Genomic DNA, 25,573 nt, shown 5'->3' with positions numbered 1-25,573 from the left:
TTTTGATGCCTTCAGTGAGAATCTACAATGTAAATAGTCATGAAAATAAAGAAAACGCATTGAATGAGAAGGTGTGTCCAAACTTTTGGCCTGTACTGTAAGTTAATTTTGTGCTACAGACTGTGACAGATATATGAGCAAGGGGGTCAAAAGTCACAGCGCAATGTTATCATGAAGTGGTGCAGTCCATACAACAGTACGTACTATGAATTCGCAACACAGCCCATGTTTCTGACTATGGACATGAAGATGATGACATCCCCCTCTCATAATTGGCTCAGTAGTTTTTCCAATCAGGGAAACAGTTGATAAGTATGCATTGTTGTAATAGCTGGTGTTACAGGTACATTTTTCATAAGAATTAATGAGGCCGGTTCAACCTGTGTAATTAGTAAATGTTAACTTGGCCAATATTTATGTTATGAGGCAGAGTATGAGCAGCTGATTCAACAGGTTGAATTTTAATGTTATAAAAGACTCTCAGTCTGAGCAGAAAGCAAAGCATCGACAACAGGAAATATAAAGCTGCGACTATCCTGTTTAATACAAGATGTTCTCCATCAGAAGTGACAGCAGCACGGTACCCAGAGGAAAATTTTGCTGCTCACAAAAGTCTTTTTTGTCTCATCAGAAATAAATCAGCTTCTTATTTAGAGATTACCAAATTCTGATCTGTTTCTCCTAAACATCCCCTCGTCAGGAGCTCTTTTGCTGTGCTCACAGGCTTCTCAGAGGTTTCTCGACTCTGAGAACAGATAAAATACACAGAGTCCAAACTTGAATTTGATCATTCTGAAATTGTGCAGGCTCATTTATAAGCCAAGTCAAGTTTTCTCTTGGATCTAACTGTTATCTAAAAGCTGATTATTTCAGACAAATGAGGATAGCTGCAGTGAGAGAGGAAAAAGAGCATTTTAAGATCTTAAATTAGGATCCGGCTGAGAAGAGGAAGGCTATTTCTCAGGAGTTGAATTTAACAAGTATGAGAGAACTCAGAATCTCATATTGATGTTATACTGAGCTGAGTTATGTCGCAGAGAAACAGGCTGGACAAAGAAGAGATCTTATTTTGAATTTTTCCTCTGGGTAGCTTCGTCAGCCGATGACATTTTACTGACTAAACAACAGGCAATTTAATTTATAGGTGCGGCACCAGTAACAGTCAGCTGCTGTTTTTGGGAGTTGCCACTTTCCAGACAAAGAGCAGAGGAACCTTCTCGTTTGTCTGGAAATAAAAACCACCGCCCTCCCCTCCCTCAGCCCTGCACAGCCTGATACATACATGATTACCTTGGCTGGGGCAGACAGCCTGCGGGGCCGGACAGGAAGAGGAGGAAGAGGAAGAGGAGGAGGAGGTGACAGCAGGAGGAGCAACAGTAGAGGAGCAGCAGGAGGAAGAGGAGGGGGGAGAGGAGGAGGAGAGGTGAGGAGGTGCAGCAGCAGACAGCCTGGTCTCCTCACTGATCTGACGAGAGGACAGAGAGGAGGAAGCCTTCAGAGAGGAGCAGTCACCTACATCATCAACCAGATCAAATCCTAAAACCAGCAACCAGCAGCTCCATCAGCAGCAGAGAAACAGTCTGTCAGGGTCTTCAAACACATCTTATGACTTGTTTTTAGCCATTGATGCAGTAGTCTATCATCAAACTGTGAAGTTCAAGAGCTAAATGTGTCCTGCTGCAATACTTTGTGCAGTTATTCAACTGTGAAATATTCTTTTCAGTATCCTAATTTGTTCTTTCTTACAATAGTCTTCAATGTTTAACATGATGCACTTATTGCACACATTTCTTATTCTTGTTTTTCTATTTCTATTTATATGTTGTTTTGTGTTGTGCAGCATCACGTACGTATTTTTAATTTTCAAATACTTTACTTTACATGTGTGCCATATCATCTTGTTCACAATAATACTGGTATATTTTTTAATATCACATGAAAAATTCATATTGTGATACTTGCCATATTTCAATTGTTGACATATTGACATCATACTGTTACCCACGGCGACAACAAGCGAAATTATTACATACTCTGTGGTGGTTCCAAAAAGAGAAGCAGCTTCAGTAGTGTGGAATAAACTGTGGCGTCCTGAATGTTTTATGAACAGCCCCGGACTTCTCAGACTCTTTTGGTGAGTTACTGTTCAGAGGGAACTCAGTCAGCGGCTCCTCTGGCAGCAGCACAGTGTCTCTCCCTCTCCTCTCTCGCCGTGCGCACACAGGAGTCGGTGTCGTCAAGTGATTTTGTCATAAACCTCTGGTAATGTAAACCTACGTGATACTCAGCTTGACAAAATCTCCATATATGTGAATGTGGCGATAGCTGTGGTATCATAACAGCCTGTCACAGGTTACAGCGTGATGATTAGAGGAGAACTGGCAGAGCATAAAGGTCCAGGTGGAAAACAAACAAATCAATCATTTAGGATTTTACTAAAAGAAGGAAATCACCTGTTGATTTATATATATAGATCCCAGGGGACAATTTTTGTATTTGTGAACTGTTTAAATGTGTAATTTGTGGTACTACTAATATTGTATACAGGATCTGAATCTCACCCTGAGTTACTGTTGTTGATCACAAACTAAAGAAATGAGTGATCGTTTTTCTTTAGTTTTTACTGAATATCTGAAGGCAAACTGTAAAAATAGATCATTAACTCTATGGTCTTAAATTAATAATACTTTTTATTTTACTAATTTGTCTTATCGTCAACAATATCATTATCGCAGAGATCCCTGAAATATCATGATATTCAGGGCTTGACGCTAACTTTTTTCCCAAGGAGCACATGTGCTCCTAAGTTGAAAAAGTAAGGAGCGCACAAAGAACTTAGGGGCACAATGTAAATTGATCAAATAATGTGTTTTCCGTAATAAACGTGATGCAAATAGACATTTACAGGCAAAATTATTTAATGAATTTGTATACAAAATGTACAGAAAGGTAAAATCATCAACTTTTGAAAAAGTATTGCAATTTAATTTTGTCTTTAATGTTATCTTATATACATTATCTTTGCAATATGATTATCTTATATAATGTTATTACTATCCTAAAACATTCTCCAGGTCCTCTGAAACTCTGCAGGACTTATTTACACCCTGTCCAGCAGCGGTACCGTGGCGAACGGTCCCTAACTGCGGGGAGAACGGAGCAGGCTTCCCTGGAGGTCCGCCGCTTTTCCCGGTCCCTCTTCTCCGCCACACTTTGACTTATTCCCACCCAGCTGACAGCCTGGCCGTGGAGAACGGTCTCTAACTGCGGGGAGAACGGAGCAGGCTTCCCCGGAGGTCCGCCGCTTAATCCGGTCCGTCTCCTCTACACTTTGACTTATTTCCACGCTGCCGACAGTGGGACTTATATTCATTGTGCCGACAGTGGCTTGGAAAACCGCCCATAACCGTGTCACATGGGGAAGAGGGAAGGCGGCTGGGGTTCCTCCAACATTTGCGGTTAGATTATCATATTTTTTTATTGACAAAAACATAGGCTGCTTCGGCTGATTTTTTTATGCGCACATGGGCCCTTAAATATTTTTTACAGTTCGCACACACCTATTTTTAGTCGCAAATGCGAGTGAAACGCTCGCACTGTCGAGCCCTGATATTATTTTTAGGGCAATATCGTCCACCCCTACTTTCCATAATTGTGTTTAACACTGTAGCATAATGCACACATTTCTATATACCTCTTATTTTCATACTTCTTATTTCTTATAATTCTCTGTGCTATATATCAGAGAGCTTTAGCTAATGAACTTCACAGATGAATTCACGTAGTTGTGTTTTTTTTTTTTGTTTTTTTTTTTACAATAAATAAGATTACAACCTCACACACTTTCACCATCATGTTTGTTTTTATACTTCTTTGATTCATAGGATATTTGTATGACATCTTAACTCTGCTGCTGATGTGCACAGTCTTCAGGCCTCAGAGATCTGTTAGTAATTAACCTCATTATTAGTCACATCTAATGGTGGTGATCTCTAATCGGTCTACAATCAGGTAAGAATTATAAAACCTCTACAAAAGGGTTAATTCATTATAAAGCTACAGTTACAGGGTACAACTACAAAAGATGTAACATTCAACTCTGGTTTGAGATCAAGATTGACTCATGAGAGTTCAAAGGTCAGAGTCTTAGAGGAGTCAAATCAGTGCACAGTTTGAGTTACTTTCCTCTAATACTGATAATGTTGCAATGTAATATTCAAATATAAAAATAAATATACACAAAATGTAATAATCTTTGAAGTGCAAAATGAAGGTCAATATAACTGATACATATTAAACCATGTAAACTGGTCTCAGCATGTCCGATTCGGCCTCCTGATGTATGATTCAGTGCGACACATCGTACCTTCTTGTCACCGCTGCTCATCCTGTCTTTGACTTCTTTGGCTTTCTGAATGGCTTTCAGCACTTCCACTGTGTCCAGCTCCTTCTCTGTCGTCACTTTACCGTCCAGACAAACCTGAGGACGCAGAGACAAAGGATAAACAGGAAGTAGAATCAAGAGTATTAACAACAGTTGCTGTAGAAGGATAAACAAACAGTTGCAGCAGTCATACTGTCAGTCATTGCCTCCTGGGCTTAGCGCCACCCAAGATGACTATTATTGGTTAAAATAAATACAAAACATCCCAGAACATTCTTTCCCCTTCTTTCCCTTCATCCAGCCCTGGCACAGTGTGAGAGGAGTCTGGCTATACAAGACTATAGCAAGAGTATAGCAAGTAAACCCTTTTTGTGCTGTTGGCTGCTATAGAAGTAGTAGTGCGAGGACAGTAGTAATATTGACATTGTGGTGGTTTTGGTGATCTACCTCTGCTGCACGGTCTCCAAACTGGGCCAGCACTTTGGTTCTGTAGTCTGGGATGATGCACATGGGGTTACTGGACAGGTTGAGTTTCTCCAGACAGGGCAGAGAGCCGATGTTCCGGATCTCCTCCAACTGGAAACAAACACACACAAGTCACAAACAAACCACACCACCCTTACACTGACTCCATTGTTAATCCATTTTTTTCACTAAGCTACAGTTGGATGTTTTTCTACACAGCTTGCACTGGAGAGTGGACAGTCAAGAGATGACAGAAAATCAGGAGAGTTAAGGATAATATGGATGATCAATTACAGCTACTTGCTGGTAATTTCACTAATACTTGTATTTATCAATTTCTTTCTATTTTGGTAATCACATATTTAACACATTTTGTAAGTGATCAATTTTATTTCTTTTTTTTTCAATTTTAATGCAAAAACTATGCAGGAAACTTATCCTTTGCACATATTTCCATAATGTATCTATGTCACTTTGACCACTGGACCATCAGGACAGGGGCGTCGCACCCGTGGGGGATGGGGGTGTTTTGACACCCCCACTTTTACAGCAAGATGATTTCATCCCCCCCACATTTTCACCCCCCCCACATTTTCCAAAGGTAAACCCGTTTGCCCACCCTGGCAGTGCACCAGCATACAAAAATGGAGCGCATTTTTGTATGCTGGTGCACCCCCCCCCCATGCTGCATGAAAAGGCATTGGTCAAATTGAACAGACATTCACCCAATCACAGACTGTTGTCCGCGACCTGCAAAATTTGAAGTTACATCAGTCGGAGCTTCTGTCACTCACCGATGGCTGACATTGAACAACACTGACACACAACAGAGAGAAGAAGGAGGCAGAGATGCCAAAAGGAAGAGGCAGCAGCAGAAAACTGACTTCTTTTTCAAGTCAAGTTGTCATGTAAGTGAATGCAGAGGAAACTGGCTCTCCGCCACCCCCTCAAATCAACATCATCTCTCTGTCGGCGGAGACCCTGCTCTCCCCCGCAGCCCGCACCACACCACACAAAGGAACTTAATGGGGAAAACTGTGATCAGAAGCTTACTCTTTTGGCGATCTACGGTGGGCTCAGGACAATCTTTTCGAGAAAGTTTTCAATCCAGCCGTTAAGTGCAGAGGTTTTTTTTTCTCTCCCAAGAACCTCGTAGCCTAGGTTACAGTAAATCCACCGTGATAACTCCGCGATAGTAATTAAATATTACATTTTGTGATTAAAAACGTGTAAATTATGATACCGTACCTCCATTGTGAGGCTTGACCTTTTTTATAAACAGTCTATGGGCAATGACGACTTCTGGTCAGTCTCTTGACCAATCAGATGCTACTATTTCTTCTTCTTTTGTTTTTTGACGGTAGCATCCAATCAGGAGCAGCCAAAGATCAACTTGAGGCAAGATAGTTTTCTGCCAGAATTGAAAAGAAAGGAATAGCCTAATAATCCTCCATGATAAAATAAAGATAAATTGATACCTGTTGATATGTGTGTTGTTTAAAAATAAAATTCTGTGAAATTCAATTCCCGGTTAATTTTTTTAAATTTTTTCTTTTGTTTTTGTAGTCATATAACTTTTAATCCATTCATGTGACATCATTAAATGATGTCACATGAATGAATATGTATGCTGAAATTTTCAGCACACATATTCTGATTTTCCAGGTTGGCCTGAATAATAATTAATGACTCTCAGTTCATAATGACCGACTCTATGTTGGAAGAACTCTGAATACTGTCTGGGAGCATTAATTTTGGAGAGGGAAACAGCCAAAGGCAGGCAGGATGTGGTGCTCATGTGCCACCCCTGGAACACCCCCACATTTAAAATCACTGCTCCACCCCTGCATCACGACGTCAGCAGTGTGATTACCTGAGCCAGCTGGTTGTGGCTGAGGTCAAGGTTGACCAGTGAGTAGAGCTTGGTGAGGCCGGTCAGTTGGTCCAGGTGGTTGCCAGCCAGGCTCAAGGTTTTGATGTTGCCCAGACGAGTGTGAGCAGCTTCCAGAACCCGCAGGTTGTTATAGGACAGATCCACGTGGACCAGATTGTACAGGTGCTGCAACCACAAGACAGTTACTTCAATCTTACTGTTAATGACAAACTACACTTCTGTAGGTGTGTCTAATAGGACCAGCTGGCTGATGCAGCAGCTGAGCGTAAGTTTGATCCTAAGTTTGAGTGTAAAGCCAACACTAACTGCTTAATTGCAACTATTTAGTTGCACATTTAATCTCAGAAGTTTAATGTGTGTTTTCATGTCCTTCATCACGCTGTCACGCACCTGGAGGTTTTCCACCGTTGACAGCTGGTTGTGGCTCAGATCCAGAAATTCCACCTTAGGAATCAGTTTCTACAACAGACAAAAACTCAGAGTAAGTTCACACCACCTGGTGTATTGAACCTAAACTGTCCTTTATTTACACACCCAGCTTTTAATTTTTAGCCCCATGTCAAGACAGAGCTATCAAGAACCTGTCCTCCTGATACAACAGCTACTGAGCCAGCATGACTGTATCAAATCAACATCTGAGATATTGTATGTAATGGACCAGGTTCTGTCAGAATTTCTTCCCCTAATTTCACTGTGAAAAAAAAAAATCAAATACTGGAACTGACTTTTAAACACCATTATCAAAGTTTACAGTGTGTTTAGGTTTGGTGGGCGCATCTCACCACTGAGTTGTCGATGGCGCTGATGCTGTTGTGACTCATGTCCAGTGTGGTCAGGTTTCTCCACACGGGGATGACAGCGGTGACAGGACAGCCAGACTCCACCCCCTCAGCCTCCCACTGAGAGAACTCGCACGCCTCTGGGACCAAGATCGACTAGAGGATGCCGGAAAAAGCACAAGCATCAGTACACAACATCAAACACTGTATAAACATGTAAACGACAGAGTAGTATTTGATCTAAACTGTACCATCATAGATTCTGTGGAGTGGTGGATACTCAGAGTTGCGAGACTCGCCCTCAGAGACGACAGACCTCTAATCTGCTGAGAGCTGCACTCACTGATCTGAAGACAGACAGAGAGACAGAAGTTATCACCCAGATCCTGTTGGGTTTTCAGTGAATTTCCGAAAAAATAAAGATGACTTTAACCTGTTGATAAATCCTCAAACTAACCATCATGATGTGATATATGAAAAATATGTACAACTTTTAAATGCTAAAATATATTGACATTTAGATGGATTAAATTATGTCCAACAACAAAATTCTACTCAAATGGGGGATATCAGTGCATTATCTTGCATCACTAGATGCCCAAACAGGCTTACAAGGCCGATGATTAGTTTCCATGTACACAGGTGAGACCAAACATTCAAGTTACAGTAAACATGATTAGTATATTCTATACACCTTCATACTAATGTGTTATTCAGTTTAGTCTGCCTAATTTTCCAGACTTTAGAAAAAAAATAGCTGATATTGGCCCGCTCAGTCCAACTACTCATTTCTATCAAACCAAAATAATTAACTCATGTGCTTAATTCAAGTCTCGTATGCTGAGACTTCGAGCTTGCCAAAGCATGCGCTGCTGAGTCCTGTGAAACCCTGCCCATCCATGTGAAATACAAGTTTTTAGGAAGAGGTTGGTGGCCTGTTAGCTGCTGCAATTAACGTTTACAACTCTACCCATGCTATTTCCTGCCGCCCCGCCCCCTGTTTTTAGCAATGCCAGTGATGTAAAACCGCTGCAAACCTGAGTCTGTGTGTGATTAAGCTCACACCGGTATTAATGACACTCAAATTTCAGGCAAAAATACACTTATTTCATTGCAGGGAGCAGCAGATTTACTTGAGGGGGTGATGTGGATCCACACAGAGCTGAGCAAACGAGTTCAGTGTTGGTGAACTTTGACAAACTAATTTACACCAGTTACAAAAAGTATTACCAGTGCTGACCTTTGATTCAACAGAGAGGCTGAGAGTCCAAAATTGAGTTAGTTATCATAATAGCTGAATCGCAGCATCCAATTGTATGTAACCCTGCTGTGTCTAATGTGATATCCGCTGTGAGGGTCCATGGACAGAGGGATGTTGTATGCTGTAAAGCCCTCTGAGGCAAATTGTGATTTGTGATATTGGGCTTTAGAAATAAAATTGAACTGAAGTGAATTGAATATGCTACTAACTGGTGTCACCAGGTTCTAACCTGGGAACATATTCTGTTATGAATGGGCTTACCCATTGATTCTACATGTGTATAAACAAGAGTATTTCTAGGAGAGACAGACAGAGACACAGACAGACAGTTACCTCTATCTGCAGCAGTGATTTGAACACTGACAAGTCGAAGGGGAGCGTGCTCTCCTGGATGTTACTGGTTCCTACTGGACCTCTGGTGCCACACATCTGACCAACAGAGACAAACTCAGTGAGAACATTCACCACCACAACACTTCACTGTACGATGGGGATTCTGAGCTAAATTTAGAGGTGTGTGACCTTGAGGTATCGCAGCCTGCAGGTGAAGTCGAGGATGTGTCCCAGGTCGGTTTTGGCGTCTCCGTTACAGCAGGTTGGCTTGGCCAGACGTAGCTGCTGGGAGACGGAGTAAAGCTGCAGAGGACGGAGAGAAAACACCTCGCCGGCCTGCAGCAGCTGCTCACCTACAACACAAACCAGGAGGAGATAAAACTTCGATGATTCTTTTGAAAAACTGCGTCAGTGCAGCAGCTCAGAGTCACATGATTCAGCTGGGACAGATCACAAACTATTAAAAGTAGTATTGAGATATTTTGAGACTTTAAGTGACCAAAAAATGAAACACATTAAACTTAACAGGCTACTGTTTTACATTATGTCATTGTGCAATCAAAGGGTAACCTCAGGTTTTATAATTGTGGATTAAAATAATCCATTTCACTAAAATCTGCCACATTTACATCTATATTATGTCAATTAATGTGTACTGTCCCTGATTAATGAAGTACAGTAAATTCAGAGTGTCGAAGCATTCTAGTTTACTGCATTTTATATCTTAAATTCAACAACAGTTAGTGTTTTATAACGGCTATAAGTGACAACTACAGGGAGCTACACAGGGTGGAAACACACAACTCCACTGATGGAATTTCCTTAATTGTTAACACAGTTGCAGAAACACTAGATGAAGGGGGAAAGGTCAAAGGTCAGGAAGGAAGCTAACCTTTATGGAACAACTCTTCAGCCAGAGCTGCTGTGATGCCGTTGATTTCCTGAAAGAGACAAGGAGTTTGTTAAAAACTGGAATCCCTTCCTGCTCGGCAGACAGCTGGACATGGTTTGTACTCTCTACTGATGTTTGCTGTTGCCTTTCTTGATAAATGTTTTGAACACACTGTTTTGTCAGCGTAGCTTCATAGAAAATTGACACATCAAACCTCTTATCTACATACACTCGCCAGGCACTTTATTAGGTACATCTGTTAAACTGCTCCTCCAGTAAGTAGCAGTTCTCTGAGGTCAGAGGAGAATGGCCAGACTGGTTCAAGATGATAGAAAGGCAACAGTAACTCAAATAACCACTGGTTACAACCAAGGTCTGCAGAAGACCATCTCTGAACCAACAACACGTCCGACCTTGAAGCAGATGGGCTACAGCAGCAGAAGACCACACCAGGTGCCACTCCTGTCAGCTAACAACAGGAAAGTGAGGCTACAATTCACACAGGCTCACCAAAACTGGACAATAGAAGATTGGAAAAACGTTGCCTGGTCTGATGAGTCTGGATTTCTGCTGCCACATTCAGATGGTAGGGTCAGAGTTTGGTGTAAACAACATGAAAGCATGGATCCATCCTGCCTTGTATCAACAGTTCAGGCTGCTGGTGGTGGTGTAATGGTGTGGGGGAGATTTTCTTGGCACATTTTGGGCCCCTTAGTACCAACTGAGCATGGTTTAAACACCACAGCCTACCTGAGTTTTGCTGCTGACCATGTCCATACTACTTCCAGCAGGATAACACACCATCTCAAACTGGTTTCTTGAACATGACAATGACTTCACTGTACTCCAACGGCCTCCACACTCACCAGATCTCAGTCCAGTAGAGCACCTTTGGGATGTGGTTCTCTCATGTCAATATGGACCAAAATCTCTGAGGAATGTTTCCAGCACTTTCTTGAATCTATGTCACAAAGAATTAAGGCAGTCTTGTATGCAAAAGGAAGTCCAATCCAGTACTAGCAAGGTGTACCTAATAAAGTGGCCGGTGTGTGTATTTAGCTGGATAATGTCATGCTAGCCTGGATAAGTTAAACTAGATTTGAAGAACTAAGCAACACTTGCAGAGGCCTGAAGCTCACCTCACACAGTGAACATCATGTTTCAGTTGTTTCCACCACAGTTACATATACAGCAGTTATGTGCAGCATTAATGCAGCTTGATAATAAACAGCAATTAAACTCTTTTCTAAAATCATCTGTGGCAGTCACATGGTGACCATCTCTCCTCACATGAGAGGGTTTCTCTGTCTGCTGTTTACTCTGCAGAGTCCTGAGGGCTCAAACAACACTGCTCTGTTGTTGTACTGACATCATATGACCACTGTCACTGACATCACAAAGCCTTAAACTGCTGCTAACACCAGCCTCCAGCAGAGCTTCTCAACCTCTGAAATAATCACCATTTACACACTCTCATTATATTTTATCCTATGACACACCAAACAGTTTTCAGCCAATCAGCAATTTTTGACATGACCACTGTGTTAAGAACCAGAACACAACAAGTTGAGACACAACTGAGACAAGTGAAATAAAAACCTTTTGTATCTGGTTTTAGTGCAAAAGGTTGTGTCACAGCATTTTAAAAAAAGAGAGCAGCCAATTACCAGACGAGATTTTTATCTTGATACACATGTTGAGTTTATCTCACAATTATCTTTTCAATTACTAAATGTTTTATCTATAAAACGTCTGAAAACAGTGAACAAAATTCACAATTTTCCAGAGCTGACAATTTCAAGTTGCTCTTTTTCTCAGACCATCATTTCAAAATCAAAAGACATTCAGTTTACAATTATAAACAACACAGACAAGCAGCAAATCCTCACACTGGAGAAGCAGCAACCAGAGAATGGTTGGCATCATTACTTTATAAAGTCCTCCAGCTTTATAGAAGACCAATAATTAATAACTGGAGATTAACAGGAACCTATTAAACTGTTGTGTTGTTTGGTGAAGTTTGTTTCATGTTTCAACATGACGACGCCTGCCATGCACAAAGCCAGATCCATAAAAAAATGCTTTCCCAGTTTGGAGTGGAAGAAGTTGTCTGGCCTGCACAGAGCCCTGACCGCAACCCCACTCTAAACCTTTGGGATGAACTGGAATGCCAGCTGTGAACCAGACCTCATCACCAACATCAGTGCTGGACCTCATTAATACTCTTGTGGCTGAATGGGAGCAGATCCCTGCAGCCAGGTTATAGCAGCAGATGAATGCTTATGGTGTCAAATCACATGTTCAACTGCATCATAGAGCTGCAATGCTCACAAGTCCACATACTAGTACCCGCAGCCTGAGTACTATCAGGTGCGGCACCATAAGTCTGAAGCACCTGAACAGGTTACTGTGCATGTGCCTCAGGTGTACTCACATAGAGGTGAAAGTGCAAGAAGCAGGCGAGCGGAGCGGGTGTGGCCTGTGGGAACTGCTGTAGCAGTGTCTGCAGGTAGAGCTCCAGCTCCTTCTGTCGCCGCTCCACCAGACTTTTCGAGTTCTTCCCCAACATCTTCTTTGGAGGAAGCAACCGTCTGTCTACCTTCTTCTCTGCCGTCAGCTGAGGGGAAACACGTCAAGAAAAAACGTTAAGTTACTACGTGAGAATGTCAAACACTTTCTGGGTGCTGCTTCTCCAATGTGAAGAATCGCTTCTCTTCTCTGTTTTACATTTTGTAAACTGAATATGTTTGGGATTTGGACTGCTGGTCAGACAAAACAAGACATTTACAAACTTCAGCTTGGACTCTAAAAAATTGTGACTAACATTTTTACCACTGTATAAATGATTTATTAATTAATCAAGGAAATAATAAACAAACTCATCAAAATCTAATCGCTGAAACTAATCGCTAGTTACAGGATTTGTGTGTAAGAGAAGTGTAAACCCAGAGGTGTTTTCACCACAGTCGGAAGTTCCTCCTCTCTGTTCCCTTACAAGTTTGAATGAATTAAGACACTCCAAAAGTTTTTAAAACAGCCGTATGTCCCACAGGGCTCAACATGGATAAATAACTTAAGTTTTCAAAGGGTAATACTGTCATTTTTATGATTTAGCACATTCAATTCAAATCACATTTGCTGTACATTACTGCCAACCACTTTTCAGACAGCACACTGGTAATCAATCACAGTCAAACTTTGGTCAACATTATTTGGTCAAAGTTGTGCAATAATGCACTCAATGAACGGATGTGGTGCTTCACTGACATAATGCATGATGGTTATTAATGGGTGGGGATGCACAGTGTATCCGTAGCCAGCATATTATCCTCTGATAAATGAGAAATGTAAATTATTAATCATTGTTCCGATAATGGAATTTAAGGGAATAATTCCATCCGGTAATGTGGAGCTTTTCTTACAACAGCAGTGGGGTGTGGTTACTTTGTGACTGTGAATGAACATCACAAGTATAATTAGGATAAGTATAATGTCTCACAGGTAAACATCAGTTGCACTGCTGCTTGTTAGCACATGTAACATAAAGAAGGATGTCAGTAGAATTGGCCAGTCTTATGGTAACGACAAAGTGTTTGTAAACGTTGTATTCAGAGTAGGAAAATTAGTCTGTTTATCAGAAAGGCAGCCTCTATTGTCCACTTCACATTCTTGCAATTGCAAGATGGACAATCACAGTTATTGGCCCTTAAAGTCCAAATTGTGCATCTCTAATAATTATTAATAATTATCATTTAAATATGGTTTCTTGTGGCATTATAACATTGACCAATACGCTGTAGTGCTTTAGTTAAGCAGTGGTAAACTTAGTGTAAGAAACACTGCTTCATGCATCACAGCACAAAACTGAATTCAAAAATATTTGTCTTGCTGTTAGTTTACCTGGATGGAGTACAAAATCAATGTTGGGTGAAAGGCAAGGCAGCTTTACTTGTATCGGACATCTCACACACCAGAGTAATTCAAACATAAGAAGATTAAAATGACTAATGAGTTTAACAATGAATTTGCAGTCATTACAAGAGGGAGTTGGTGATGTAAAAAAGGAACATTTTTAACTTTGACATAAAGTGACCAGAGTCGGGCTTGTCGAACATGATCTGGGAGGATATTCCAGGTTTATGCTGCATGATAACAAAATGCTACTTCACCATCTTTTGTTCTCACTCTTGGGACTGTCAGTAGGCCAGCACCAGATGTCCTAAGGGTCCTAGAAGGTTCTTCTATCAGGATGTCAGAGATATATTTGGGCGCTTGTGATTTATACACAAGGAGTGAGATTTTGAAATCAGTTCTCTGAGTGACAGGTAGCCAGTGTGAGGATTTTTATGGAGTAATGTGGTCATGTTTCCTAGTTTTTGTCACGACCCTTGCAGCCACATTCTGAATGAGCTGAAGTGAAAGTGATCATCAAACAGTGTTTCACTTCTGTTGGTGCGTAGCGCCCCCCTCAGTGGTTAGGGTTAGGGCTAAAGGTTTGGTTCAGGTTTAGGTAGGTGACACATATATTAGCAGGTAACAGTCTTTGACAAAACAACAACGTCTTTTACCTTCTCATGGAGATCGTGGAAGTCACTGTAGCGGTGCTTCACAGACCATTTGTGCTCTCCATCTGACACCTCGATGATGTAGACCTAAAACACACCAGCAGGACATTCAGTTGTAACAACTTCTCTGAATTAAATACTGCTTCCTGAGCTGCAGGGATAAAGAATGCTCAAGCACCAGCTTTGAACCATCTCCCCTCTAAACACATCCACCTGTTGTCAGGTGAACTACGTTCTACACTTTGCTGGAGTGATAACAATTGAACAATTTCTATGAAAGCCCAATAGACCGAGGATGACGGTGGGATGCAGCTGAAAGCTTCATAACGGTTCCAGTAAGCGGACCTTGAGCTGATGTCCAACGTCAATGATGAACCTTCAAGTTATTTTTGTCATATGCACATAAATATAAAGAAGGAGGTCTTGGCATTGACAATCTTAGATCTCAGGCTTCCTTCAACAATGCTCATACAAATACATCTAAAACAAGATAATTTTTACTCATCTCATGATTACTGTAGAAAGTCATACATTTTATTGCCCTATAAATTATCACTCCTAATTGAACTGTTGTTTTTTCTTTTACTGGACGAAAATTGCTTCAGTAATGATTTGTTTAAATGTTTAGCAAAGAAAACTACCTGGCTTTTATAAAGGGTTTGTCATCTGAATGTTGTGGATGTCATGGTGCTGTTGCCTTTGTACATAAAGGATATATCTTTTAAATCTAGATGTTAAAAACAGATAATTTGAGGAGCTGTGGTGAACAATCATGATTTTTTTCCTGCCATGTCAGCGGTTGCCTGTCTGTCAAACGTTCCAGTTCAGACAGTTACACCATAAATACATTAAATATCGTCTCTGATCGAGAAATAAAAAGCTGCATTGGGCTGTCAGGTCTGTAGGGAACGTTGAAAATACATTATGACAGCTCAGATAGCCCGGCAGCTAGCAGTTAGCTTATCAGTACTTTCGTTTCTTATAGTCCAGCCTCGGAGGATAAAGACATAACGACTGACAGGGGAAAAGTAGAATAACTGAGCAGATAATGTTTCCACTGATAGCGTTTTTCTCCAACATTAACTCACTGTCACTTTCACAGACCAAAAGCTAAGTGTAGCTACAAGCTAAGCTAAGCTAACGGGTGCTACGCTAAAGGTCCCGGACGTAGCTTACTGTGTAGTTTTCCACCAGCTCCGACCCGACAACACACACTTTCCTCTCCGAAACCTCCTCTGGAAACGGGGCGGACTCCATCTTGAGATTACGACGAAGTAAATGATTTCTGTAATTTAGTTTAAAAAAGCCTCTACAGGAAAACGGCTTTAGAGGTTTCCCAGCAATTCCCTTCAGCTAGCCGTTAGCCGCCTCCCGCCGCCATGTTTGTTGTGGTGCCGCACGGAGCAGCTGACCGCCTTCAAAACCCTCTAACTTTATTAGTCTGCCTTTGTGCTGGGACATACTGTTCTCTACGTCTTCATGTCAGGAAAATCTGTTTCTTGTTAAACGTTTATCAAACATACGATTATCGAATGAGTAGTAAGGTAACGTTACAAGATTACTCAAACAATAAAGCTTAAATAAAACTACAAAAGAAGAAAATGACCGAAATGTGTCCTCTTTGTCCGATAATAGGAACATGACTCATCTTCCAAATATTTATCGCAGCATTATGACTGTTTATTAATAGCAGCTCAGTAGCAGTGATGACAGTGAGAGACATAGGTGCAGTATGAGGTAACCGACCTAATCCATCCATGTAAGAGGAGTGGTGCTGTGACCTGGTTGCAAAATATTTCTAAGGCAGAGAACAGCCCAACAAGTGACAAATCCAGTGCAGTAACTGGGAACATTAGAGACATTTCTCTTTAAAACAAAGCACAGTTTTATTAAATGAAGATTTGAAGGACATATTTTACTAATATGAGAAGCAGCTGAGGCGAGGCAGGTGTACAGCTGTGGAAAAAGTGCTCAGATATAGTTTAGTAAAAGTAGCAACACCAAAATGTGTAGATATTTTATTACAAGTAAAAGTCCTGCATTCAAAACCTTACTTAAGTATAAATCAAGTATTAGTACCATAATAAAGCAGCAAAATTAAAAGTTGTCATTAAGCAGAATGGCCCATGTCAGAATCACTTTAATACTGCAGCTAAAGGTGGAGCTAATGTAACTTTTTTTTTTTTTTTTTTTACTGCAGAATAATTTATTATGTAATCATAATGCATCATAGTTTATTTTTTAATGATATAGTGCAGTAAAAGTACAATATTTCCCTCTATTGCAGTGGAGAAGAAGTATTAAATAGCTACACTGAAATAATCAAGGAAACAACTATTATTGTTTTATTCTACTGATATTGTAGTTAAATTTTCACACTTACAGCCTCAGCACAGTGACAATATATATTTTATTTTTAATATTTCATTTTTAATATCTTACATACCAGTGCTAAACACTCTAGCATAATACACATTTTATTTTTATGTCAATGCACATTTTATTTCTACTTTATTTTATGTTATTGCTTTATATTTACATACTTTTATTTCATACTCTTATTCTTACATTTTATAATTCTCTACTCTATTCTTACATCGGAGCAACTGTAATGAATTTGGTGAATGAAGTTCCCCTCGGGCATCAATAAAGTATTTCTGATTCTGATTCTGAAAGTAGAATTACATCAAAACTGAACTTGAGTACAGTACTTGAGCAAATGTACATTCCACCATTGGTATCTCTATAACTTTATATTTAGACTGGGATATTTTGTTTTTGGCATTCACAAATATTATAGGGTAGATGCAGATTCACAGTCAATCTTACTGTTTTCAAGGCAAATACTTTCTACACAAAAATGTTTGAATTATTAAAACCGAGCTTTAATGTAGTGTATTTGATTTGATTTGATTTTTATTTGTCTCAAACAAGCACAAGCATAAAAACAGGCAGTATATGTAATAGAAAAAAAAATGGCACACTGTGATAACGTGCAAGTTCGAGAAGGGGCTGAAGGAAGCAAAGCTTATCATGTTCAGCACCCCCTTACATTGTCATATAAGCACATACATAATCGATAAATCTGTAAAATCTTAAAAAATTTAAAACATTTAGTCTTTAATATGAAATAGAGCCCTGCTTATAAACATACAAGGCTAAATATAATCCTGTTTATGTTACATCTCTAACATTAAGATGATCCCCTCATCAAAAAAGAAGTGGCAATGAAGATATATTGATTATGGCAGTGATAGCCATGCTCTCTTTATGTTATCACAGTTTTTGTATTTTATATATATATATTTTTTTATTAATTCACTTGGTCTATTTTTATTTTTCCACAATCAGTGTTTAACCCTGACTGAGTTTAATTTTTGCCATGACTGTTGTACATCTAGCCAATATAGAAAACAAGTTGTTTCTGTGCTGCTGTAAGTCTCATAAACTCCATGTTACTATGGCAACAAATATTAGTGGATTATAAGGACGGCTGGTGACGACTTGTATTGAAATAGTCTAAATAGTCAGCACATAGTACACCATATGTCTCATCAGTGAGGGTAACAGTAGTTTATTGTTGCCTGATGGGATCATCCTCATGTGTTTGTCCTGCACATGATTCAGTCAATAAATCAATCATATTTTATTTGTATAGCACCTTTCACACAGGTTCGCCCAGTCCAAAGTTCCTCGCAGGTAATTTACAGGCTGATAAGACGGAACATGTGTAGGCCGTAAAAACAACAAAAAGACCAAAACAATTAAATAATCTGAGACAACAGCACACAAGACAAAAGGAATGATGAAAATGCAATAAGGTAGCCTGGATTTATGAGCCATAATAACAGTAAAAGTACAAGTAAAATAGAAATAAAAAGAAGATTGAAGAACTTAAGTAAATAGGAAGAACTAGATTAAAATGATAACAATAAAATAGGCCTACTGTAAAAAAAGTGCTATAATAATAACAATAAAAGAAGAGCAATTAAATAAAAGCTAGACTAAAAGCTAGATACTGGTCTCCATAACAAGAATCAGCCACATCAAAATCCATTTTCAGAGAAAAAGCAATCAGCTTTCCAAACTCAAACTGTCCTGGACTGTGCACACCCCAGTGACTCCATCAACTCTCAGGACAAACTTAAACATTTTAAGAAACACTATTATGGTGTCAGTTGTGGTGAGGTATAACAGATGAATCTCTTAAAGGGGAACTATGCCTATTTTTAAAATTCATAAATGTTATTTCTGTGGTCAAAGACTGTCCAAAAATATAAGTAAATATGAACATCTATCTCCCAACTTTAAAAGCTAGAGTGCTAAAACTCAAACTTGTGATGTCATCAAGCATACAGTCTGGAACTGCTCCATAGGCAGATGCTGCATCCGAAATCCCATACTATGCACTAGTGTTGTAGTACGCCCCCTGCACACACAGGATGGAGACGGCAGGAGGAGAGGCTGTGTGAACTCATCGTTGTGAAAGATGTCTGCCAACAATTATTAAGTTTGGTTTCACACAACACAAGGAGTTTATTTGTGACAGGAGGAAAGACAGAGAGGGAGGGGAAGAAGGAAGGAAAAAGAGAAAGGGAGGAGGGAAGGAAAGAAGGAAGGAAGGAGGGAGGAAAGAAAGGGAAGGAGGGGAAGAAGGGAGGAAAAAAGAGAAAGAGGGAAGAAGGATGGAAAGAAGGAAGGGAGGAGGGAGGAAAGAAAGAGAGAAGGAGGGAGGGAGGAAGGAAGGAGAGAAGGAACAGTCAAAACAGATGGGGACCCCGGAGGACAATACAAAGGTTAATTTAGGCCTTGTTCTTTACTGTTTTTCATTCTTTCTCTCTGAAATGAAAGGTTTATTGTGACTTGTCAGGTCAATTTAGTTTTGATATGGTGAACTATTTCAAAAAGTGAAACAACAAGTTTGCTAAGATTTGTTTCATTGTGCTCTGCAACAACAGAGCAGATATTGTTTTTGTTGTTCTATTTATTTAAAAGCAAACTTACATAAAAAAAACTCACATTTTGATGTTTTGTTATGATTTTCCTTTGATATATATGGTCTTGGTCTCGGTCTTCAAATGTCTTGGTCCTGTCTCGGTCTCGGTACTCTCTGGTCTCTGTAATGTCTTGGTCTCCGTTGGTGTGGTCTTGACTACAACACTACTATGCACTACATACCCAATATGTGTACTATCTTTCAACATACTTTTGTTTACATAAACAGTAGTATGTCCATCCATCCATCCATCCATTTCCACCTGCTTATCCGGGGCTAAGCACCCTAGACATCTCTCTCCCAGCAATGCTTCCCGGTTCCTCCTGGGGGACCCAAGGCATTCCCAGGCCAGATGAGATATGTAGTCCCTCCAGTGTGTTCTGGGTCTGCCCCGGGGCCTCCTACCAGTGGAACGTGCCCAGAACACCTCTAACAGGAGGCGCCCAGGAGGCATCCTGATCAGATGTCCAGACCGCCTTATCTGACCCCTTTTGAGGCGAAGGAGCAGCGGCTCTACTCCAAGTTCCCGTACAATAGTAAATATCTTTTTGGATGTACTGAGCCGTGATTAACACATTACTTCCTCAGAGCCTTGTTGCCAGTTGGAGATGCGTAACTATGGTAAACCCTTGCCATCCTCAGCTCTACCGGTAATTTAAAAATAAATTTGAAACTATATAACTTACATTCTCAAATTCTTAACACTTAAATTTAAGCGTATTAAATAGCATGTAGTATGGAATGTCGGACACAGCCAGTTCATTGGGAAAGTTGTTATAGTCGACACTGAGAGCACCCAGGAGAATGATCTCTCTGTTTCAGAGGTGAGAACACTACAATAGAATAAAGTTTATTTGGGTACAAAAAAGAAAACAAACACACTGATGCACAAAAACAGTCCATTCATTGTCTATGGAGCAGCTCCAGACTTTATACCCTATGACATCACAAGTTTGAGACTTCTCTGGTCTCTGGCTTTTAGTGAGAGCAGCTCATGTTCACAAATATTGATCGAGCTTTTCCAGACTGTGGAAATGACGTATTGGTATTTTCAGTTTAGTTGGTGTTCCCCTTTAAAGCAGCCAAGACTGTTTCTGGATGGATGACATAAACACCAACCTCTCCCTCTGCCTCAAACTGCTCTGTGTATTATGCAACACGGCCACATGGGGTCACTGGTGCAGCTGCAAACACATCAATTGTCATCATGTGGTCTCTCCTTTGTTAGATTTAATTGACCTACATACTGTATCTTTGAACTAAACAGATTGAAATATTGGAGATAGCTGTGTTTATAATAGCTGCAGGAAGCCATATTAGTTTTAATGCTCTTCTTCAAGTGGAAATGCTTTGTGTGATAAAGGTGACACTAAACACAAAGTTCACGTTTTATCGATCATTTAACTGATTAAGGGGCTGTATTTATTTGGCAAAAGGTCATTTATGATTACTTCTTCTGGCTAGATGATTATAAATAAGACTACAGTCTACAGTGAAACAGCTTTGTGAGGCTGTACGTAGGCACACCTGTGCTTAGAGCTAAATGCTAATGTGAGCATGCAGACTGCATTTGCTCATAAACCAAAGAATCCAAAACTTTGAACTGATGATGCTGCCAGACGAAAAGTCAAGGGATCATAAAGTTTTTACTATTCATGCTGAGGGGGATGTGGATGTCTTAAACCAAATTTCATGGAAATCTATCCAAAAGTGTTGAGATTTTTCACTAAACGCTCAAATATGAACCTTGTGGTGGCACTGGATCTGGGGCGTTAATATAGATTGTGGAGGTGGTGAGGTTGCGCTGGGGCCCTTGGGGTGGAGGGGCCTGATTGCCACCAAAGAAGAACTCAAGTTAATAAAGAAAATGGTGCAATTTTCTATATATATACCCTCAAAAACACAAACCCATCTCCATTATGGTTTTCTATTGTTGTAAAATAGTATCAGTCTATAACAAAATTATATTCTTATTCTGCATAATCTATTAAAAAAACCCTAATTTAACTGTAATTTCCTCTTTTCTTTTGTAGTTTTTGTCATATACACATGATGATTGCTGGGTAATATGTATGTCAGTGACCCATATCAAGATTTACAGCAGCTAGTTTAGGTGCAAATCTCTCAAAACTGACAAGCTGGGCACATCTGCAAGCAGATAGAAGATAATAGCAGCAGTAAGACACACCGTTGGTAAAATATATATATGCCTAAAACTCTGTGTGTGTGTATGTGTGTGTGTGTGTAACTAGGCCCGTCATAATAGCATGCACTGGGGCCCATCGTAACTACCTTACACCACTGCACTAGATGAAATGTAAGGGAATCAATAAAGTCAGTGGGATGCATTTTATTGGGAGATTGAACATAAAGCCTCTTTTCCACTGCACAAAAAACCTACTAACACCCACTAACATCTGTGCATTTAATGTGATGGAAAAGGTTACAATCAGCATTCACTTCTGGGTCAAATCTCTCTGCAGTAGTCACGCGTATTTATCGGCATTGATTGAAGTACAACACCTGGATAAACATGCTAATTTTAGCTTCTTTACCGGCGAGATGCAATGATGCGCCACCATAAAATACTGTCCATTTCTACCCAAGCACTCAAACACTGATCCAGTATAGTCTGCACTGAGTTTGAAAGAGAGACTGAATAAGTAGGAGATCCTCATTCTGTGGACGATAAACAAGGTGCAGACTTCCATCTTTGTTTATTTTATTTTAGTTTATTTACTTTTTATTAATCCCCCTGAGGGGAAATTCAATGTTTTCACTCTTGCTTGTCAATTGCCCTTGGTCAGGCGCCCCGAGCGGTTTGGTGCCTTGCTCAAGAGGTGAACTGGCACCTCTCCAGCCACCAGTCCACGCTCCATATTTTGGTCCAGACGGGGACTCGAACAGGCGACCCTCCAGTTCCCAACCCAAGTCCCTATGGACTGAGCTACTGCCGCCCCATCGATAATGAGGAAATACAGTGAGTGCTGGACGGAGCAGTGAGTGACAACAACCTCCCCCACATTTAAGAGGACTGTTTACGGTGGAAACACTAGGGACTAGGTACCATGTCTGAAGGATTACTGTTGGTTCCAAAGGTACCATACTGAAAGTGTTTGGTGGAAACAGGGCTTACAGATCAACTCCAGACTTTCTATTGTATGACATCACAAATTTTAGTTTTAGCATCGTAGTTTCTGGACTTGGGAGAGAGTTGTTCATTATATAATATTTTTGGACTGTCCTAGACCATAGGAATACAATGTACTAATTTTGACGAAAGGTATAGTTCCCCTTTAATACATCCAATATTTTTTTAGAAAGGCCTTGCTTACTTTGAACCAAAAGCAGTGGACAGCCTGACTGACGCTGCCATCCTTCGAGCCACGTTGTAGCATGGCTATAATATTGAGTTGTGTTTTAGATAAAGAATCTATTTTGAGCAGATTCTGTTTGTAGACAAAAGACAACCAGTTTGTAATGTAATGCTGTATTTAAAAAACAGTGTTCACCACTGAAACAATGTTTTCAGTGTCTTATAATTCCATGTGGGTTGAGTACTTGCATGTGCATTACACAATAACTAACTACTGTTACTGCTATTACAGTAACAACCACTGTCCTCCTGCCCCAGTGCTGCTGGTTGTTGTTGCTGTACAGTGTTTCTGTTGTCAGAGGGGGCAGGAACAGCAGCAGCTGTGGATCAGATTTCAGCTGCTAAAACTGAAGCGGAGTGAACCATCCTGCTGCAGGGAGAGGCTTAATGCTTATTATGACCACAGCATGCACTGAGACACCTGTAAAACAACATATATGTTGTAATGTCTAATAAACATATGCAGAAGTAATACTGTGCAGGAATGGTCTTGTTACAATGTTGTTAATCAGCAGTGGGGAAACCTGCTAACCCTGCCCCCATCCTCCTGTTGAAGCTGTGAATGGATCCTTCCATCTCTTTATCCAGGCTGAGAGGGGACGGAAGAGCCACAGTCAGAGCTGGTCAGAGCTGAGTATGCACCACTCACTGGCCTAAAACTGAGAAAAAAAACAGCTTTTACTCAACTAGACGACGCTTAAATCACCTTCAGCAGCTCATTTCAGTTCACTAACCAGAGCTGTAAGACGCTGATTTGACTCTTAGAGAGGCTAAGAAGAGAGATTAGTGAGACAGGAGGGCGTGACAGGGAGCCAGCCGAGCAGGCAAGCTGCTGCTGCAAGGGGAGGAAGAGCAGGCTATGCATCGGCGAAAGCCAGAGGTCAAGAAAAAAAGTGAAAGAATAGTAAAAAGGTAGACTCTGAGGGAGGAGGGTCATTTGTGATCTGAGCCAGAAAACCTGAAACCAGCCTCTCTTTGTTGTTGTTGTGTGGGCCACCGGGCAGGGATGTGAAGAAGAGCGGCAGGGAGGAAGGGAGGCGTCTGCAAGAAAGACAAGAATATGCTATCTGAGATGATGTGCAGGAGACACTGCCAGCAACAGCTGCATCAGCAGCAAGATGGACAAGAGGCTCCGCAGAGGGACCCATCCAGCCGCAGGAAACACGGCTGGACCAAGAGCTGCAGGGGGCGCCTGCAGGGGCGGAGGACAGGAGGGGGAGGGTGGCCGAGAGGGCGCAATCACCACCACCAGCACCCTCAGCGTCATCATCCTCATTACAATCATCCCCGACATTTTGAGAGGCCGATGATGTCCCTTCGGCCCGTCAACGTCAAAGGAAACAGAGCGAGGGGGATGCGGGCCCCCAAGAACACCAACCAGTTTCTAATGCACGAGAAGTATCAGATGCTACACATGCGCTCCGACTCAGTGGGGAGCGACAGTGGCATGAGCTCAGACAGTGACGTGGAGCTCACAGACATGGACTCGTACCTGGGCGTCCTGGAGAATGCAAGAGGAGCCCTCTTGGACAGTCCCAACCCACATGGCTCAACAACGCCACCAGGACAGATCCTGGTACTGCACGAGGACAGTTTGCATCTGCACGAGGACAACCTGTGCTTGCAGCGGGACAATCTGCGTTTGCAGGAGGACAGCATGCAGTATTTCCCCTCTGAAGACGACCTGATTCAGAGCCAGAATTTCATGCAGAGGGACTTTGTTGAGTTCTGTGACATCCTGACACCCTAAGGGGAAACTTTGAGGGGGCCATTTTGTTCCCAGCAGAGTGAAACCTCAGACTGAACGGGGTCAGGTTTGTTCTGCTTCATGTTCACAGACTTTTTTATATTAAAAAAAAAATCTCCATCTTATCGAGTCATTTAGCCTTAACGTGTTAAGAATCTGCTTGCAGGGTAAGATGATTCCACTAGTTTCCAGCAGAAATCAACTTTTTAAAAATGTTTTTTAAATCAAGTTTAATTCTTATAATACCCGTGCAGTTATCTGCCTTAGTAAATCTTTTTTAAGATGCTGAAATGAAGTGAAATGATCTCACCCTGTTGGCATTTTTCTAGGTTTAAGAAAAAAAACAACTGAATGCAAGATTAAATGACATTAAGACGGATGTTTTTTACAGATCTTGTTTGAATCACGTTTGGTTCATGTACAGTGTTGTGTCTGGGTGCTGTAAAGTGTTGCCTTTCTGTTGTTGCTGTTGCACACAAAGGGAGAAGGGTTGGGTGGTGGGAGTGAGACCAAACAGCCAATTGGCATCAAGCTGGCTGGATCAGCCTGCAGATGATTGGCTGATGCAGACTCACATCAACAAAAACTCCCTTTACTGTACATTAAAAAAGAAAAGAAAAAACAACAAATAAATATCTTATTGATGTAACATGAGCTTGATTGATTTTCTTTGTGGAGTCACATGAGTGTAAATTATTATTATTTATAAAATGTCAGAATAATCAGGGTTAGTGTGTCACTGAGTCATTTCATTCAGCTCAGACTGAATAATGCACAGGTATTTTTATGGTCTATGTGCACAGTTAAGAAACGTAAAAATAAATACTTAGTGGTGCTCATATTCATTAAAATAGCAGGTCACATGACAATATGTGAGAGGA

The 25,573-nt window shown here is 40.8% G+C and overlaps 2 protein-coding genes across 3 annotated transcripts in view; one reads left to right on the top strand and one right to left on the bottom strand.

Annotated features, from left to right (window-relative positions):
- nisch (nischarin) overlaps positions 1-15,981 on the bottom strand; it is a 44,708-nt gene extending 28,727 nt beyond the window's left edge. The window contains exons 1-13 of one of the 2 annotated variants that reach the window (XM_033626841.2): positions 15,750-15,981; positions 14,577-14,660; positions 12,443-12,625; positions 10,009-10,057; positions 9,306-9,469; positions 9,117-9,212; positions 7,774-7,869; positions 7,526-7,678; positions 7,134-7,202; positions 6,723-6,908; positions 4,832-4,960; positions 4,367-4,480; positions 1,291-1,465 (exon numbers count right to left, since the gene is read on the bottom strand). In XM_033626841.2, the coding sequence (XP_033482732.2) occupies positions 1,291-1,465; positions 4,367-4,480; positions 4,832-4,960; positions 6,723-6,908; positions 7,134-7,202; positions 7,526-7,678; positions 7,774-7,869; positions 9,117-9,212; positions 9,306-9,469; positions 10,009-10,057; positions 12,443-12,625; positions 14,577-14,660; positions 15,750-15,830 (1,579 nt within the window). In that variant the 5' untranslated portion in view covers positions 15,831-15,981. Of the gene's footprint in view, positions 1-1,282; positions 1,466-4,366; positions 4,481-4,831; positions 4,961-6,722; positions 6,909-7,133; positions 7,203-7,525; positions 7,679-7,773; positions 7,870-9,116; positions 9,213-9,305; positions 9,470-10,008; positions 10,058-12,442; positions 12,626-14,576; positions 14,661-15,749 lie in introns of both variants that reach the window. The other variant, XM_033626843.2, reaches the window with a different exon arrangement.
- Positions 15,982-23,544: 7,563 nt separating this feature from the next.
- On the top strand, positions 23,545-25,341 carry LOC117256321 (uncharacterized). The gene has a single exon (XM_033625665.2). The coding sequence runs from the start codon at positions 24,006-24,008 to the stop codon at positions 24,693-24,695; it is 690 nt and encodes a 229-aa protein (XP_033481556.1). The 5' UTR covers positions 23,545-24,005; the 3' UTR covers positions 24,696-25,341.
- The last annotated feature ends 232 nt before the right edge of the window (positions 25,342-25,573 follow it).

The sequence above is a fragment of the Epinephelus lanceolatus genome, chromosome 1 (assembly GCF_041903045.1).
Source record: "Epinephelus lanceolatus isolate andai-2023 chromosome 1, ASM4190304v1, whole genome shotgun sequence".
Lineage (NCBI taxonomy): Eukaryota > Metazoa > Chordata > Actinopteri > Perciformes > Serranidae > Epinephelus > Epinephelus lanceolatus.
The sequence above is the reverse complement of the archived record's forward strand: the minus strand, read 5'-3'. Positions and strand labels throughout refer to the sequence as shown.

Bases quoted from the DNA above. Each gene is read 5' to 3' on its own strand.
- LOC117256321 (XM_033625665.2), top strand. From the start codon at position 24,006: ATGCTATCTGAGATGATGTGCAGGAGACACTGCCAGCAACAGCTGCAT.